The sequence below is a fragment of the Bombina bombina genome, chromosome 4 (genome assembly GCF_027579735.1).
Source record: "Bombina bombina isolate aBomBom1 chromosome 4, aBomBom1.pri, whole genome shotgun sequence".
NCBI classification, from domain to species: domain Eukaryota; kingdom Metazoa; phylum Chordata; class Amphibia; order Anura; family Bombinatoridae; genus Bombina; species Bombina bombina.
The window spans coordinates 605,542,858-605,559,011 of NC_069502.1; the positions used below are offsets into that span (position 1 = coordinate 605,542,858).

The window sequence follows — 16,154 nt, forward strand, 5'->3', positions numbered from 1 at the left end:
GGACAAAGCTTTAATTTCTCAAGGAAAGTAGTCTTAAAAGTTACCCATTTCTTGAAATGTGTAGAAAACAGGTGCTTTCAATATACTCAGGAAATGTTCATTAAAGGGACAAACACTAAATAAATTTTATAAGCATAGTATTGAAGTTATTCCGTACCTCACTCTAGTCCGGGTGCCGCCATGTTGAAATCTGCCTTTCACTACATTAAAGTGCTGACGTGTTCGCACATGTGCAGTCCTGCAGTGTAACCTAAGTTCCAAAATGGCAGAACCCATGATTAGAGAGCGGTGCATGTAATTTATTTATTCTTTAGGGTCCCTTAAAGTCTGCAATCCATATAAGGAAGTAACAGTTGATACTATGGTTGTAAACCGTATGCATTTCTAGTGAGCAGCGGGTAGAAACCACAGGGGTAAGACACATATAATGGATGTCAATTCATACCTGATTTGATTAATTTTTCTAGATCTCAAGATCGTTAGAGCCAGAACCACTTTAAAAACAGATAAATGACAGAAAAAAATAGGAAAATACCATATTCCCTTTAAATTATAGGGACATTAATGGGGCATTAATCACTAAATATATTTAATGAACTCCTCTCTATGAGCGGTGCCCTTTTGTAACCTAGGTTACACTGCAGCTATCTGAAGGAGAGAGTTGCAAACTCGTCAGGGACTGGAATGCCGTGATAACTAGATTTCAACATGGTGGAATACCAAAATGTATTAGTTTTTGTTATTTGAAAATGAAAGCAAATACCTCAACATCATCCATGGCAAAAAAATAAATATATGCTAGGTATAGTAATATCAAAAACATAATTTATGCTTACCTGATAAATTCCTTTCTTCTGTAGTGTGATCAGTCCACGGGTCATCATTACTTCTGGGATATTACTCCTCCCCAACAGGAAGTGCAAGAGGATTCACCCAGCAGAGCTGCATATAGCTCCTCCCCTCTACGTCACTCCCAGTCATTCGACCAAGGACCAACGAGAAAGGAAAAGCCAAGGGTGAAGTGGTGACTGGAGTATAAATTAAAAAATATTTACCTGCCTTAAAAACAGGGCGGGCCGTGGACTGATCACACTACAGAAGAAAGGAATTTATCAGGTAAGCATAAAACATAATTTATGCTTACCTGATAAATTCCTTTCTTCTGTTGTGTGATCAGTCCACGGGTCATCATTACTTCTGGGATATAACTCCTCCCCAACAGGAAATGCAAGAGGATTCACCCAGCAGAGCTGCATATAGCTCCTCCCCTCTACGTCAGTCCCAGTCATTCGACCAAGAATCAACGAGAAAGGAGTAACCAAGGGTGAAGTGGTGACTGGAGTATAATTTAAAAGATATTTACCTGCCTTAAAACAGGGCGGGCCGTGGACTGATCACACAACAGAAGAAAGGAATTTATCAGGTAAGCATAAATTATGTTTTCTTCTGTTATGTGTGATCAGTCCACGGGTCATCATTACTTCTGGGATACCAATACCAAAGCAAAAGTACACGGATGACGGGAGGGATAGGCAGGCTCATTATACAGAAGGAACCACTGCCTGAAGAACCTTTCTCCCAAAAATAGCCTCCGAAGAAGCAAAAGTGTCAAATTTGTAAAATTTGGAAAAAGTATGAAGCGAAGACCAAGTTGCAGCCTTGCAAATCTGTTCAACCGAAGCCTCATTCTTAAAGGCCCAAGTGGAAGCCACAGCTCTAGTGGAGTGAGCTGTAATTCTTTCAGGAGGCTGCTGTCCAGCAGTCTCATAGGCTAAACGTATTATGCTACGAAGCCAAAAAGAGAGAGAGGTAGCAGAAGCTTTTTGACCTCTCCTCTGTCCAGAATAAACGACAAACAGGGAAGAAGTTTGGCGAAAATCTTTAGTTGCCTGTAAGTAGAACTTGAGGGCACGAACTACATCCAAATTGTGTAGAAGACGTTCCTTCTTTGAAGAAGGATTTGGACACAAGGATGGAACAACAATCTCTTGATTGATATTCCTGTTAGTGACTACCTTAGGTAAGAACCCAGGTTTAGTACGCAGAACTACCTTGTCTGAGTGAAAAATCAGATAAGGAGAATCACAATGTAAGGCTGATAACTCAGAGACTCTTCGAGCCGAGGAAATAGCCATTAAAAACAGAACTTTCCAAGATAACAACTTTATATCAATGGAATGAAGGGGTTCAAACGGAACACCCTGTAAAACGTTAAGAACTAAGTTTAAACTCCATGGCGGAGCAACAGCTTTAAACACAGGCTTGATCCTAGCTAAAGCCTGACAAAAGGTCTGGACGTCTGGATTTTCTGACAGACGCCTGTGTAACAAGATGGACAGAGCTGAAATCTGTCCCTTTAATGAACTAGCTGATAAACCCTTTTCTAAACCTTCTTGTAGAAAGGACAATATCCTAGCGATCCTAACCTTACTCCAGGAGTAACCTTTGGATTCGCACCAGTATAGGTATTTACGCCATATTTTATGGTAAATCCTTCTGGTAACAGGCTTCCTAGCCTGTATCAGGGTATCAATAACCGACTCAGAAAAACCACGTTTTGATAAAATCAAGCGTTCAATTTCCAAGCAGTCAGCTTCAGAGAAGTTAGATTTTGATGTTTGAATGGGCCCTGTATCAGAAGGTCCTGTCTTAGAGGTAGAGACCAAGGCGGACAGGATGACATGTCCACTAGATCTGCAAACCAAGTCCTGCGTGGCCATGCAGGCGCTATTAGAATCACTGATGCTCTCTCCTGTTTGATTTTGGCAATCAATCGAGGAAGCAGCGGGAAGGGTGGAAACACATAAGCCATCCCGAAGTTCCAAGGTGCTGTCAAAGCATCTATCAGAACCGCTCCCGGATCCCTGGATCTGGACCCGTAGTGAGGAAGTTTGGCGTTCTGGCGAGACGCCATGAGATCTATCTCTGGTTTGCCCCAACGTCGAAGTATTTGGGCAAAGACCTCCGAATGAAGTTCCCACTCCCCCGGATGAAAAGTCTGGCGACTCAAGAAATCCGCCTCCCAGTTCTCCACTCCCGGGATGTGGATTGCTGACAGGTGGCAAGAGTGAGACTCTGCCCAGCGAATTATCTTTGATACTTCCATCATTGCTAGGGAGCTTCTTGTCCCTCCCTGATGGTTGATGTAAGCTACAGTCGTGATGTTGTCCGACTGAAACCTGATGAACCCCCGAGTTGTTAATTGGGGCCAAGCCAGAAGGGCATTGAGAACTGCTCTCAATTCCAGAATGTTTATTGGAAGGAGACTCTCCTCCTGATTCCATAGTCCCTGAGCCTTCAGAGAATTCCAGACAGCGCCCCAACCTAGTAGGCTGGCGTCTGTTGTTACAATTGTCCAGTCTGGTCTGCTGAATGGCATCCCCCTGGACAGGTGTGGCCGATAAAGCCACCATAGAAGAGAATTTCTGGTCTCTTGATTCAGATTCAGAGTAGGGGACAAATCTGAGTAATCCCCATTCCACTGACTTAGCATGCACAATTGCAGCGGTCTGAGGTGTAGGCGTGCAAAAGGTACTATGTCCATTGCCGCTACCATTAAGCCGATCACCTCCATGCATTGAGCTACTGACGGGTGTTGAATGGAATGAAGGACACGGCATGCATTTTGAAGCTTTGTTAACCTGTCTTCTGTCAGGTAAATCTTCATTTCTACAGAATCTATAAGAGTCCCCAAGAATGGAACTCTTGTGAGAGGAAAAAGGGAACTCTTCTTTTCGTTCACTTTCCATCCATGCGACCTTAGAAATGCCAGAACTAACTCTGTATGAGACTTGGCAGTTTGAAAGCTTGAAGCTTGTATTAGAATGTCGTCTAGGTACGGAGCTACCGAAATCCCTCGCGGTCTTAGTACCGCCAGAAGGGCACCCAGAACCTTTGTGAAGATTCTTGGAGCCGTAGCCAATCCGAATGGAAGAGCTACAAACTGGTAGTGCCTGTCTAAGAAGGCAAACCTTAGATACCGGTGATGATCTTTGTGAATCGGTATGTGAAGGTAAGCATCTTTTAAATCCACTGTGGTCATGTACTGACCCTTTTGGATCATGGGTAAGATTGTCCGAATAGTTTCCATTTTGAACGATGGAACTCTTAGGAATTTGTTTAGAATCTTTAAATCTAAGATTGGCCTGAAAGTTCCCTCTTTTTTGGGAACCACAAACAGGTTTGAGTAGAACCCTTGTCCTTGTTCCGACCGCGGAACCGGATGGATCACTCCCATTAATAACAGATCTTGTACACAGCGTAGAAACGCTTCTTTCTTTATCTGGTTTGTTGACAACCTTGACAGATGAAATCTCCCTCTTGGGGGAGATAATTTGAAGTCTAGAAGGTATCCCTGAGATATGATCTCTAGCGCCCAGGGATCCTGAACATCTCTTGCCCAGGCCTGGGCGAAGAGAGAAAGTCTGCCCCCCACTAGATCCGATCCCGGATCGGGGGCTCTCGGTTCATGCTGTCTTTGGGGCAGCAGCAGGTTTCCTGGCCTGCTTGCTCTTGTTCCAGGACTGGTTAGGCTTCCAGCCTTGCCTGTAACGAGCCACAGCTCCCTCCTGTTTTGGTGCAGTGGAGGTTGATGCTGCTCCTGTTTTGAAATTCCGAAAGGGACGAAAATTAGACTGTCTAGCCTTAGCTTTGGCTTTGTCTTGAGGTAGGGCGTGGCCCTTACCTCCTGTAATGTCAGCGATAATTTCTTTCAAACCGGGCCCAAATAAAGACTGCCCCTTGAAAGGTATATTAAGTAATTTGGACTTAGAAGTAACATCAGCTGACCAGGATTTTAGCCACAGCGCCCTACGTGCCTGTATGGCGAATCCTGAGTTCTTAGCCGTAAGTTTGGTTAAATGTACTACGGCCTCCGAATGAATGAATTAGCTAGTTTAAGGACTCTAAGCCTGTCCGTAATGTCGTCTAGCGTAGATGAACTAAGGTTCTCTTCCAGAGACTCAATCCAAAATGCTGCCGCAGCCGTAATCGGCGCGATACATGCAAGGGGTTGCAATATAAAACCTTGTTGAACAAACATTTTCTTAAGGTAACCCTCTAATTTTTTATCCATTGGATCTGAAAAGGCACAGCTATCCTCCACCGGGATAGTGGTACGCTTAGCTAAAGTAGAAACTGCTCCCTCCACCTTAGGGACCGTTTGCCATAAGTCCCGAGTGGTGGCGTCTATTGGAAACATCTTTCTAAATATTGGAGGGGGTGAGAACGGCACACCGGGTCTATCCCACTCCTTAGTAACAATTTCAGTAAGTCTCTTAGGTATAGGAAAAACGTCAGTACTCGCCGGTACCGCAAAGTATTTATCCAACCTACACAGTTTCTCTGGTATTGCAACGGTGTTACAATCATTGAGAGCTGCTAAGACCTCCCCTAGTAATACACGGAGGTTCTCCAATTTAAATTTAAAATTTGAAATATCTGAATCCAATCTGTTTGGATCAGAACCGTCACCTACAGAATGAAGCTCTCCGTCCTCATGCTCTGCAAGCTGTGACGCAGTATCAGACATGGCCCTAGTATTGTCAGCGCACTCTGTTCTCACCCCAGAGTGATCACGCTTGCCTCTTAGTTCTGGTAATTTAGACAAAACTTCAGTCATAACAGTAGCCATATCTTGTAATGTTATCTGTAATGGCCGCCCAGATGTACTAGGCGCCATAATATCACGCACCTCCCGGGCGGGAGATGCAGGTACTGCCGCGTGAGGCGAGTTAGTCGGCATAACTCTCCCCTCGCTGTTTGGTGAAATTTGTTCACATTGTACAGATTGACTTTTATTTAAAGTAGCATCAATACAGTTAGTACATAAATTTCTATTGGGCTCCACCTTGGCATTGGAACAAATGACACAGATATCTTCCTCTGAGTCAGACATGTTTAACACACTAGCAATAAACTTGCAACTTGGTTATAATCTTTCTTAGCAAAAACGTACTGTGCCTCAAAGAGGTACTAAACGATTAAATGACAGTTGAAATAATGAACTGAAAAACAGTTATAGCATCAAACTTTAAAACAACACAACTTTTAGCAAAGGTTTGTTCCCATTAGTAAAATAACAATAATTAAATTTGACATAAAAATTACAGAGCAACGTTTTTATTCACAGTCAATATAAAATTCTCACAGCTCTGCTGAGAGAATCTACCTCCCTCCAAAGAAGTTTGAAGACCCCTGAGATCTGTCAGAGATGAACCGGATCATGCAGGAAATATAAGAGTAACTGACTTGAATTTTTTGATGCGTAGCAAAGAGCGCCAAAAACGGCCCCTCCCCCTCACACACAGCAGTGAAGAGAAACGAAACTGTCACAATTAAAACCAAACAACTGCCAAGTGGAAAATAATGCCCAAATATTTATTCACTCAGTACCTCAGAAATGTAAACGATTCTACATTCCAGCAAAAACGTTTAACATGATAAATACTTATTAAAAGGATTAGTGACTTTTAACAGAGTAGTTCCGGTGAAATACCATCCCCAGAATACTGAAGTGTATACATACATGTCATTATAACGGTATGGCAGGATTTTCTCATCAATTCCATTCAGAAAATAAAAACTGCAACATACCTCAATGCAGATTCATCTGCCCGCTGTCCCCTGATCTGAAGCTTTTACCTCCCTCAGATGGCCGAGAACAGCAATATGATCTTAACTACTCCGGTTAAAATCATAGTAAAAAACTCTGGTAGATTCTTCCTCAAACTCTGCCAGAGAAGTAATAACACGCTCCGGTGCTATTGTAAAATAACAAACTTTTGATTGAAGTCATAAAAACTAAGTATAATCACCATAGTCCTCTCACACATCCTATCTAGTCGTTGGGTGCAAGAGAATGACTGGGACTGACGTAGAGGGGAGGAGCTATATGCAGCTCTGCTGGGTGAATCCTCTTGCATTTCCTGTTGGGGAGGAGTTATATCCCAGAAGTAATGATGACCCGTGGACTGATCACACATAACAGAAGAAATTATGTTTTCTTCTGTTAAGTGTGATCAGTCCACGGGTCATCATTACTTCTGGGATACCAATACCAAAGCAAAAGTACACGGATGACGGGAGGGATAGGCAGGCTCTTTATACAGAAGGAACCACTGCCTGAAGAACCTTTCTCCCAAAAATAGCCTCCGATGAAGCAAAAGTGTCAAATTTGTAAAATTTGGAAAAAGTATGAAGCGAAGACCAAGTTGCAGCCTTGCAAATCTGTTCAACAGAGGCCTCATTCTTGAAGGCCCAAGTGGAAGCCACAGCTCTAGTAGAATGAGCTGTAATTCTTTCAGGAGGCTGCTGTCCAGCAGTCTCATAAGCTAAACGAATTATGCTACGAAGCCAAAAAGAGAGGTAGCGGAAGCTTTTTGACCTCTCCTCTGCCCAGAGTAAATGACAAACAGAGAAGACGTTTGTCGAAATTCCTTAGTTGCCTGTAAGTAAAATTTTAGAGCACGGACTACATCCAGGTTGTGCAGTAGACGTTCCTTCTTTGAAGAAGGATTTGGGCATAAAGAAGGAACAACAATCTCTTGATTGATATTCCTGTTAGTAACTACCTTAGGTAAGAACCCAGGTTTAGTACGCAGGACTACCTTATCCGAATGAAAAATCAAATAAGGAGAATCACAATGTAAGGCTGATAATTCAGAGACTCTTCGAGCCGAGGAAATAGCCATTAAAAATAGAACTTTCCAAGATAACAACTTTATATCAATGGAATGAAGGGGTTCAAACGGAACACCCTGTAAAACATTAAGAACAAGGTTTAAACTCCATGGTGGAGCAACAGTTTTAAACACAGGCTTAATCCTGGCCAAAGCCTGACAAAAAGCCTGGACGTCAGGAACTTCTGACAGACGTTTGTGTAACAGAATGGACAGAGCTGAGATCTGTCCCTTTAATGAACTAGCAGATAAACCCTTTTCTAAACCTTCTTGTAGAAAAGACAATATCCTAGGAATCCTAACCTTACTCCAAGAGTAACCTTTGGATTCACACCAATATAGGTATTTACGCCATATCTTATGGTAAATCTTTCTGGTAACAGGTTTCCTAGCCTGTATTAAGGTATCAATAACTGACTCAGAAAACCCACGTCTTGATAAAATCAAGCGTTCAATTTCCAAGCAGTCAGCTTCAGAGAAGTTAGATTTTGATGTTTGAAGGGACCCTGTATCAGAAGGTCCTGTTTCAGAGGTAGAGACCAAGGTGGACAGGATGACATGTCCACCAGGTCTGCATACCAAGTCCTGCGTGGCCACGCAGGTGCTATTAGAATCACTGATGCTCTCTCTTGTTTGATTCTGGCAATCAATCGAGGAAGCAACGGGAAGGGTGGAAACACGTAAGCCATCCTGAAGTCCCAAGGTGCTGTCAGAGCATCTATCAGGACTGCTCCTGGATCCCTGGATCTGGACCCGTAACGAGGAAGCTTGGCGTTCTGTCGAGACGCCATGAGATCTATCTCTGGTTTGCCTCAACGTCGAAGTATTTGGGCAAAGACCTCCGGATGAAGTTCCCACTCCCCCGGATGAAAAGTCTGACGACTTAAGAAATCCGCCTCCCAGTTCTCCACTCCCGGGATGTGGATTGCTGACAGGTGGCAAGAGTGAGACCCTGCCCAGCGAATTATCTTTGATACTTCCATCATAGCTAGGGAGCTTCTTGTCCCTCCCTGATGGTTGATGTAAGCTACAGTCGTGATGTTGTCCGACTGAAACCTGATGAACCCCAGAGTTGTCAACTGGGGCCAAGCCAGGAGGGCATTGAGAACTGCTCTCAATTCCAGAATGTTTATTGGCAGGAGACTCTCCTCCTGACTCCATTGTCCCTGAGCCTTCAGAGAATTCCAGACGGCACCCCAACCTAGAAGGCTGGCGTCTGTTGTTACAATTGTCCAGTCTGGTCTGCTGAATGGCATCCCCCTGGACAGATGTGGCCGAGAAAGCCACCATAGAAGAGAATTTCTGGTCTCTTGATCCAGATTCAGAGAAGGGGATAAGTCAATAAACGTTTTTTATCTCAGTCAAACTATAATTCTCACAGCTCTGCTGAGAGAAATTACCTCCCTCAAAATAAGTTTTGAAGACCCCTGAGCTCTGTAGAGATGAACCGGATCATGCAGGGAATACAATGAGTTGCTGACTGAAATATTTGATGCGTAGTAAAAGCGCCAAAAAAACGGCCCCTCCCCCTCACAAAAACTCTGGTAGATTCTTCTTCAAACTCTGCCAGAGAGATAATAACACACTCCGGTGCTATTTTAAAATAACAAACTTTTGATTGAAGATATAAAACTAAGTATAATCACCATAGTCCTCTCACACATCCTATCTAGTCGTTGGGTGCAAGAGAATGACTGGGAGTGACGTAGAGGGGAGGAGCTATATGCAGCTCTGCTGGGTGAATCCTCTTGCACTTCCTGTTGGGGAGGAGTAATATCCCAGAAGTAATGATGACCCGTGGACTGATCACACTTAACAGAAGAAATGTAAATTAAATTGTATTCTATGTGTGGAAAACAATAATTGTAGCATTCTAGCTATCAACCTTAAACACAAAGCTACCAGCTCTATTGATCATGGTACCAATATCATGTAAGTGACGGTTCTAAAAATGCCCAATTTTTAATTTAAGTACATTTATCTCTCAACTAGCTCAAAAAAATACTTGCAATGTTTAGAGAGTTAACTGTGGTTAATCTTCTATATAAATTGCTGCCCTATTAAATCATGGCATCATCATATAAGTCCTGCTAATTTGCCATAACACGCCACCACTTAAAGGATCAATGCTGGCATGATGCTTTGAAAACATCACAGTCACATAGCTTTGTGAAAATGTCATAGAATAGAGCTAATTCCAGAAAACCACTTGAGTGGGAGGACTGTTACCCTAATGTGAATGCTATTTGTTACTTGTCCTTGACAAAGATAAAACAAATTTTGAGATGATAATTTGAATATCACAGAATCTTTTAGAGAGTATATTTCTTACCTGGTATATTCTAAATGGGATATACCGAAATCCTGCATCTTCCGCGGAGTACTCCATGAGTTTTCGATTTATAGCCCAAAATTGATCAAATTTATCTACAAATTAAAAATAAATAAGATTTCACATAGTAATACACAGCAAGACTATAGTTTTTGTTAAACAAAAAGTTCATTTTTAAAAGAATTGTTGTTGTTTCCCTTTAATGAATTAATAACAAACATCTTAACAGTAAAAACCCTATATATTTTCTTTACATTTCCTTAAAAAAGAAAATATTAATGGAATGTTTTCTAAAATCAACCCCCCTTTAGCCTCACTTACCTTAGGGGTCCTCCACCCTACTTTCAAACTTTTAAGGGGTGAATTTTAAAGATCTATAAAATCCAAAATATTTATTTAATGATTCAGACAGAGGATGTGATTTTAAACAACCTTCCAATTTACTTTTATTATCCAATTTGCTTCTTGGTATACTTAGCTAATGAGCATACCTAGGTAGGCTCAGGAGTAGCAATGCATTACCAGGAGCTAGCTGCTGATTGGTGGCTGCAAATAAATATCTCTCTTCATTGGTTCACCAGAAGTGTTTAGCTAGTTCTCACTAGTGCATTGCTGCTCCTTCAGATAAGGATACCAAGAAAAAGAAACAAATTTGAAAATAGAACTAAATTAGAAAGTTGTTTAAAATTCCATGCTCTATCTGAATTATGAAAGAAAATCTTTGGTTTCATTTTCCGAAAAGTTTATAGGGGCTACAATGAATGTTTCACAAATTGCACGTGTGCACAATATTACAGAAGTAACTTAGTAACTTGGGGCCTGCTCCCATGAGATATTTCACTATAAGTATCTTTTTAGCAGTTAATAACTGACAAATAATGTACCTTACTTACTGATGATACAAAAGGACAACTGCACACAACTGACGTATCAAGTCAAATTATTACTTGTATCTGAAACTGAAACAGATTAAAGGGACATGAAACCCAACATTTTCCTTTCATGATTAAGATAGAGCATGGCATTTTAAACAACTTTCTAAATTACTTCTAATATGAAATGTTCTCTGTTCTCTTGGTATATTTTATTGAAAAAAGCTCAGGAACATGAAGGCGCAGCAGTTTAGCTAGAATGTTATCCATTTGCAAGAGCACTATTTCCTGCCGTGTAGTGATCCAGACACCTACCTAGGTATCGCTTCAACAAAGAATATCATGGGAACAAAGTAAATTTGATAACAGACGTTTTTTTAATCGTATGCTCCGTCTGAATCACAGAAGAAAACGTTTGGGTTTCAAATACCTTTAATAAGGTCACTGTGCACACTCATGCTAGACCCTAGGTGCAAAAACTACAATGCAGTTAGAATTCACAGACAAAAACTATATGCTAATTAGCTATCTTTATAAGCATATAACAAAACGATACAGAAAATTGACAAATCAGAACTAAAATTTAAAAGCCTTGAATGACTCCCAGGATCTTTTGAGATCCAGTGGACAAGCACATATTTAATTCATCAAATAGAACAATGAAAGATATGTAATTATGACCTGTGGGATATTTTAATGTTTAAAAATGTAGTAACAGACTTGTCATGCCAATCAAATGTCAATTAGATGTTCTAATAACGCACTGAGAATACTGCAACGGATATTTTTACCATCTTAGACTAGATACTATACATATGAAAGCAGCAATATAAATTAACCCCTTAATGACCACAATGTACCCTGTATGTCACTGGTCGTTAAGGGTTTTTTCAGGACATAATAGCACAAGTCTAGCAAGAACACGCTATTAATGCCCTCCCTCCAGCAGGCTTTGTGGAATAGAGCAGTCTCAACGCTGGTGGCAAGACCGCGCTATAAAACAATCAAGTCCCAAAAAAAGGCCAGCGACATACAGGGTACGTCGCTGGTCCTTAAGGGGTTAAACATATTCCTAAAAGGTAAAAAGACTGATCTCACCAGAAGAATAAAGAAATCTTGAAAGAAATCATGTACAGCTCTGAAAACGGGTACAACCATAAAATGTGTGTGTCATGCATTCCAAGGAAGAGCGTAAAAGGACTTATCGCATTTGCACCACTGTACATATTTTGTAGTTCAGTCAGCATGAACCCTAATGTTCCCAGTGAGGATTGTAAAGCAGCACACAGCATTAGAGAGCCAAAAGTAATCAAATCAACATGATGACATCCATTTGGTAGATAAATGGTTATAAATACTATCTATCTATCTCACTTAGTATCAGCAAACAGCTGAAAATTATTTAACACATGCTCAGTAGCTATTGATTTGTAGGAGCAGTAGTGCCAGATATTAGTCTGCGTGGGTTCTGTTGATGGAGGGCAGTGAGTACCTGCAGAACATTTTACTGCACACACATTCATACAATACATAAAAACAGCACATACTACATACACACACACTATATTTCCTAAACACTACACAAATACCAAGCAAAAACTACACTTACTCACACACCATGTACACTTGAACATTTTCTAATATTAAAACAATAAAAAAAGGGGAGGGGGGCGTGCCCAAGCTGAGAATGAATATGGCCGCAATTCTAGGAGCTCTGAGAGAAGATCCAGCAATCCACTGAATTCCCTTTGCCCAGAAAATCATACAGACTAAAGAAGCCGAGAACTGAATATATATCTTATGCTGATCAGAACAATAAAAAAAAAGCCGTGAAAGGGCTCCTAGTGATCTGAATTAGACTGTTAAGATCATAGGCGGCGGCCTACTTTTACAACTCTAACACCCCCCCCCCCTTGCCTGGATCCCCCGGGTTACGCATTCCGAATTACACTGCGATTACTTATTATACTACTGAACATGGAGGATGCTCATAAATCTATATGTGATTTATTAAGGGCTTTAGAGCAGAAAATGTGTCAGAATTTCGACAGTCTTCAGATGCTAATACGCCACACATACACAAAATCAGTTATGCTGGAACCTAGAGGGGAAGCGGTTATCAAACCCATGGAGCAGAAGAGAGATCAGCACCCAGGCACACTTATTCCCAAGAGGGCAGCTTTGTCTGGCTATGCGGAACTAAAGGCATGCGAGAGATTTACTTCCAGTACCTGGTCCCCACTCTTAATTGTAATATGACACTTTTGCACTCTATTATCTCCCCCTCTCTGCATACGACAACATATTTCCTCCTTCTCCCTCAGCCGGCGAGGGAGAGTGAGGATTTGTAGAACCTAGCAGAAACGAATACTAGTTTTTTTACTGCCTACCTGAATGATATTTAAAGTACCCTAAATATACTGGAGAGATTTTTAGCAATGAGAATTATAGCCCTGATTTATTCTATCTGCAAATAGATACCTGTATTAGTTTGTGAATTATTTATCGACCGCTTGGGGTAACTATGGGATATCTCTACAAACCGTGTTCCCCTCTAGACAGCTCTCTGCAGAAGGTAAAGGTAGACTCAAATATAATAAATTAGCTCCATGTTCAGATATTTTGTTCATAATGTGTATTCTATGATATTATATTGTTTTAATCCTATTCATTTCATACTAGCGGTATTTATCCACTGACGATATTTCTTGGGTTGCAAAAGTGGCCGTGAAAATAGAATATATACCTTAAGCGGTGCTTATCCGCTGCTAGACTTATACCCCCTGGTGCTTTCGGACATTATAGGGCCATTGATATGACTAGCACAATTCATCAGTTTGTCCTATACCAATTAGCCCACGAGAGGCTGGATAATTAGTCATTTATGAAAGCTGTTGAAAATATAAAACGGAGGTTTCAGAGGCTCATACTATATTATTTACTTGGAATTTTGTCTATTTTGCCATTTTCTCACTATTGTATTATGTTCTATGCGAAATGTGTTATTTATTTCTGTTTATCACTATGCAAAACCTCAATAAAAAGATTTATAAAAAAAAAAAAAACAATAAAAAAATAGGAAATGTAAAAGGTTTTTGTTCCCAAACCAAACATTAAAATCCTGGAATTTCAGAGAAAAAAACTCCTCCACCCCACAGTCTAATAATATTATATAATACAAAACAGTCTATTCTTTGATGGCGAGTTTCATTTTCATGACTGAGATCAAATTCTTGCATGAATATAAAAAAACATTCAATTCTAAATAAAAACAGAAATAAAATGGTTTATGATCTGAAATGTTAGAAATGTTTATGTATAGAATGAACTAGGTACATCCTTTAAGAAAAAATGTAAGTAATTCAAAGGATTTGATAAAAAAAAGGAGATAAAACTTCAGGAAACGAGGTGTTCCTGTAAAATATGACACATTTCCCTGTCTGTGCACAGCAGTGATACATACATACAAATCTGCTCCAGTATGTTTTATGGGGTATGTCATAAAATAAAACATATGTGAATGCCACAACAACGACTATACAATTAGGGGAAGAGGTTCGAACTAGAGAATGACGTTGTCTGTGTAACTCAAACATGTTATTGACATTAATCCATCTGTATAACTCATTTCACTACAGTGAAAGGATCTGTAGTAGTGAAAGTGTCAAGCATTGCAAATAACACTATTAGATTACAAAAGATAAGAACATTTAATGTATGCCAGCAAGGAAAGAGGTAAAAATAACTAAGAAGACATAACCAGTATGATATATATGCCCAATCATAAACAACTGTTGTACTTTAAAATGAAAATAAATAATTGGCCGCAATGCATCATTAGACACAACATATTATTTGGTCTCCTTTAATGTGCATAAGAAGCAAATGCCACTTTTGGCACTTGCTTTCAAACTAAATCTGCAAATGCTTTTCTCCAAACACAAAATCCAACTGCATCAAAAGACAAATTGTGTAAATATCAGGCTATTCCAGTTAAGATATTTTCCATATTACAACAGCCTGATTCCTGAAAACAGTAAGTGTAAGGCAAACTAGCACATAAATATTTTGCCTTGCCTTAAAATATATATATATATATATATAAAAACCCCATAATTTATGCATACCTGCTAAATGTATTTATTTAATGGTGGTAAGAGTCCACAATCCATTACTCATGGGAATTACTTTCCTAGTAGGAAGCAAGTAGGAAGCAAAGTAGGAAGCAAAGATTCCCAAACCCACAGAGCTCTATATAACTCATCCCACCTCTATGGTAGTTACTCTTGACATATAGCCCAGCAAAAAAGGTAGGAAAAGACAAAGAGCAAAAAATATAGGAGCCGGGATAAAAGTCCACAATCCATTACTCCTGGGAACCAATACCAAAGCTGTGGAGAGTCCATGAGTAATAAAAAGACAGGGTGGGATAAAAAAACATATTTTTTCCATAAGGAAACTAAATCCAGAACCCTAAAAAGACAATACAGATATTTTTCTTTTTTTTTTTTCATGCACTTAAAAACAACCAACCAGGCAAACTACACAGAAACAACAACCTGAAGGACCTTTCTACCAAAAGCTTCCTCAAAAGCAAAACATCAAAATGGTAGAAGTTTGTGAAAGTATGCAAAGAAGACTAAGTAGCTGCCTTACAAATTTGGTCAACAGAAGCTTAAAGCCCAAGAAGTAGCCACTGATCCAGTAGAATGAGCAGTAATCTGATTAGGAATGGTCTGACCCGCCTCCAAGTAAGCTTCACAAATCAAAAGCTTTAACCAAGAAGCCAAAAATACAGCAGAAGCTTTCTGACCTCCCTTTGAACCAAAAAAGTGAACAAACAAACAACATTTATTTGAAATCCTTAGTAACATGATACTTCAAGGCTATAACCACATCCAAATTGTGAAGAAGCCTCTCTGAAGAATTATTACGATTAGGACACAAAGAAGGGATAACAATTTCCCTGCTTAAAATTATTCGAGAACACAACCTTAGGAAGAAAATCAAAATTTGGTTCTTAAAACTCCCTTATCCTGATGAAAAATCAGATAAGGAGAATCACAAGAAAGAGCAGAAAGTTAAGAAACTCTTCTAGAAGAGGAAATAGCCAGAAGAAACAAGACTTTCCAGTAAAGAAACAATGTCCACTTTATGCATAGGCTCAAATGAAAGAGCCTGCAAAACTTTCAACACCAAATTCAGGTTCCAAGGCGGAGAAATTGTTTTAATTACAGGCTTAATACGAACCAAAGCCTGAACAAAACCATG

General features: G+C 40.1%; 1 protein-coding gene across 2 annotated transcripts in view; it reads right to left on the reverse strand.

The window, feature by feature from the left end:
* Positions 1-16,154, reverse strand: part of ATG5 (autophagy related 5) — a 555,868-nt gene that overhangs the window by 321,558 nt on the left and 218,156 nt on the right. For both annotated transcript variants that reach the window (XM_053710590.1, XM_053710589.1), the window contains exon 6: positions 10,012-10,106. In XM_053710590.1, coding sequence (XP_053566565.1) covers positions 10,012-10,106 — 95 coding nt within the window. The remainder of the gene's footprint in view (positions 1-10,011; positions 10,107-16,154) is intronic.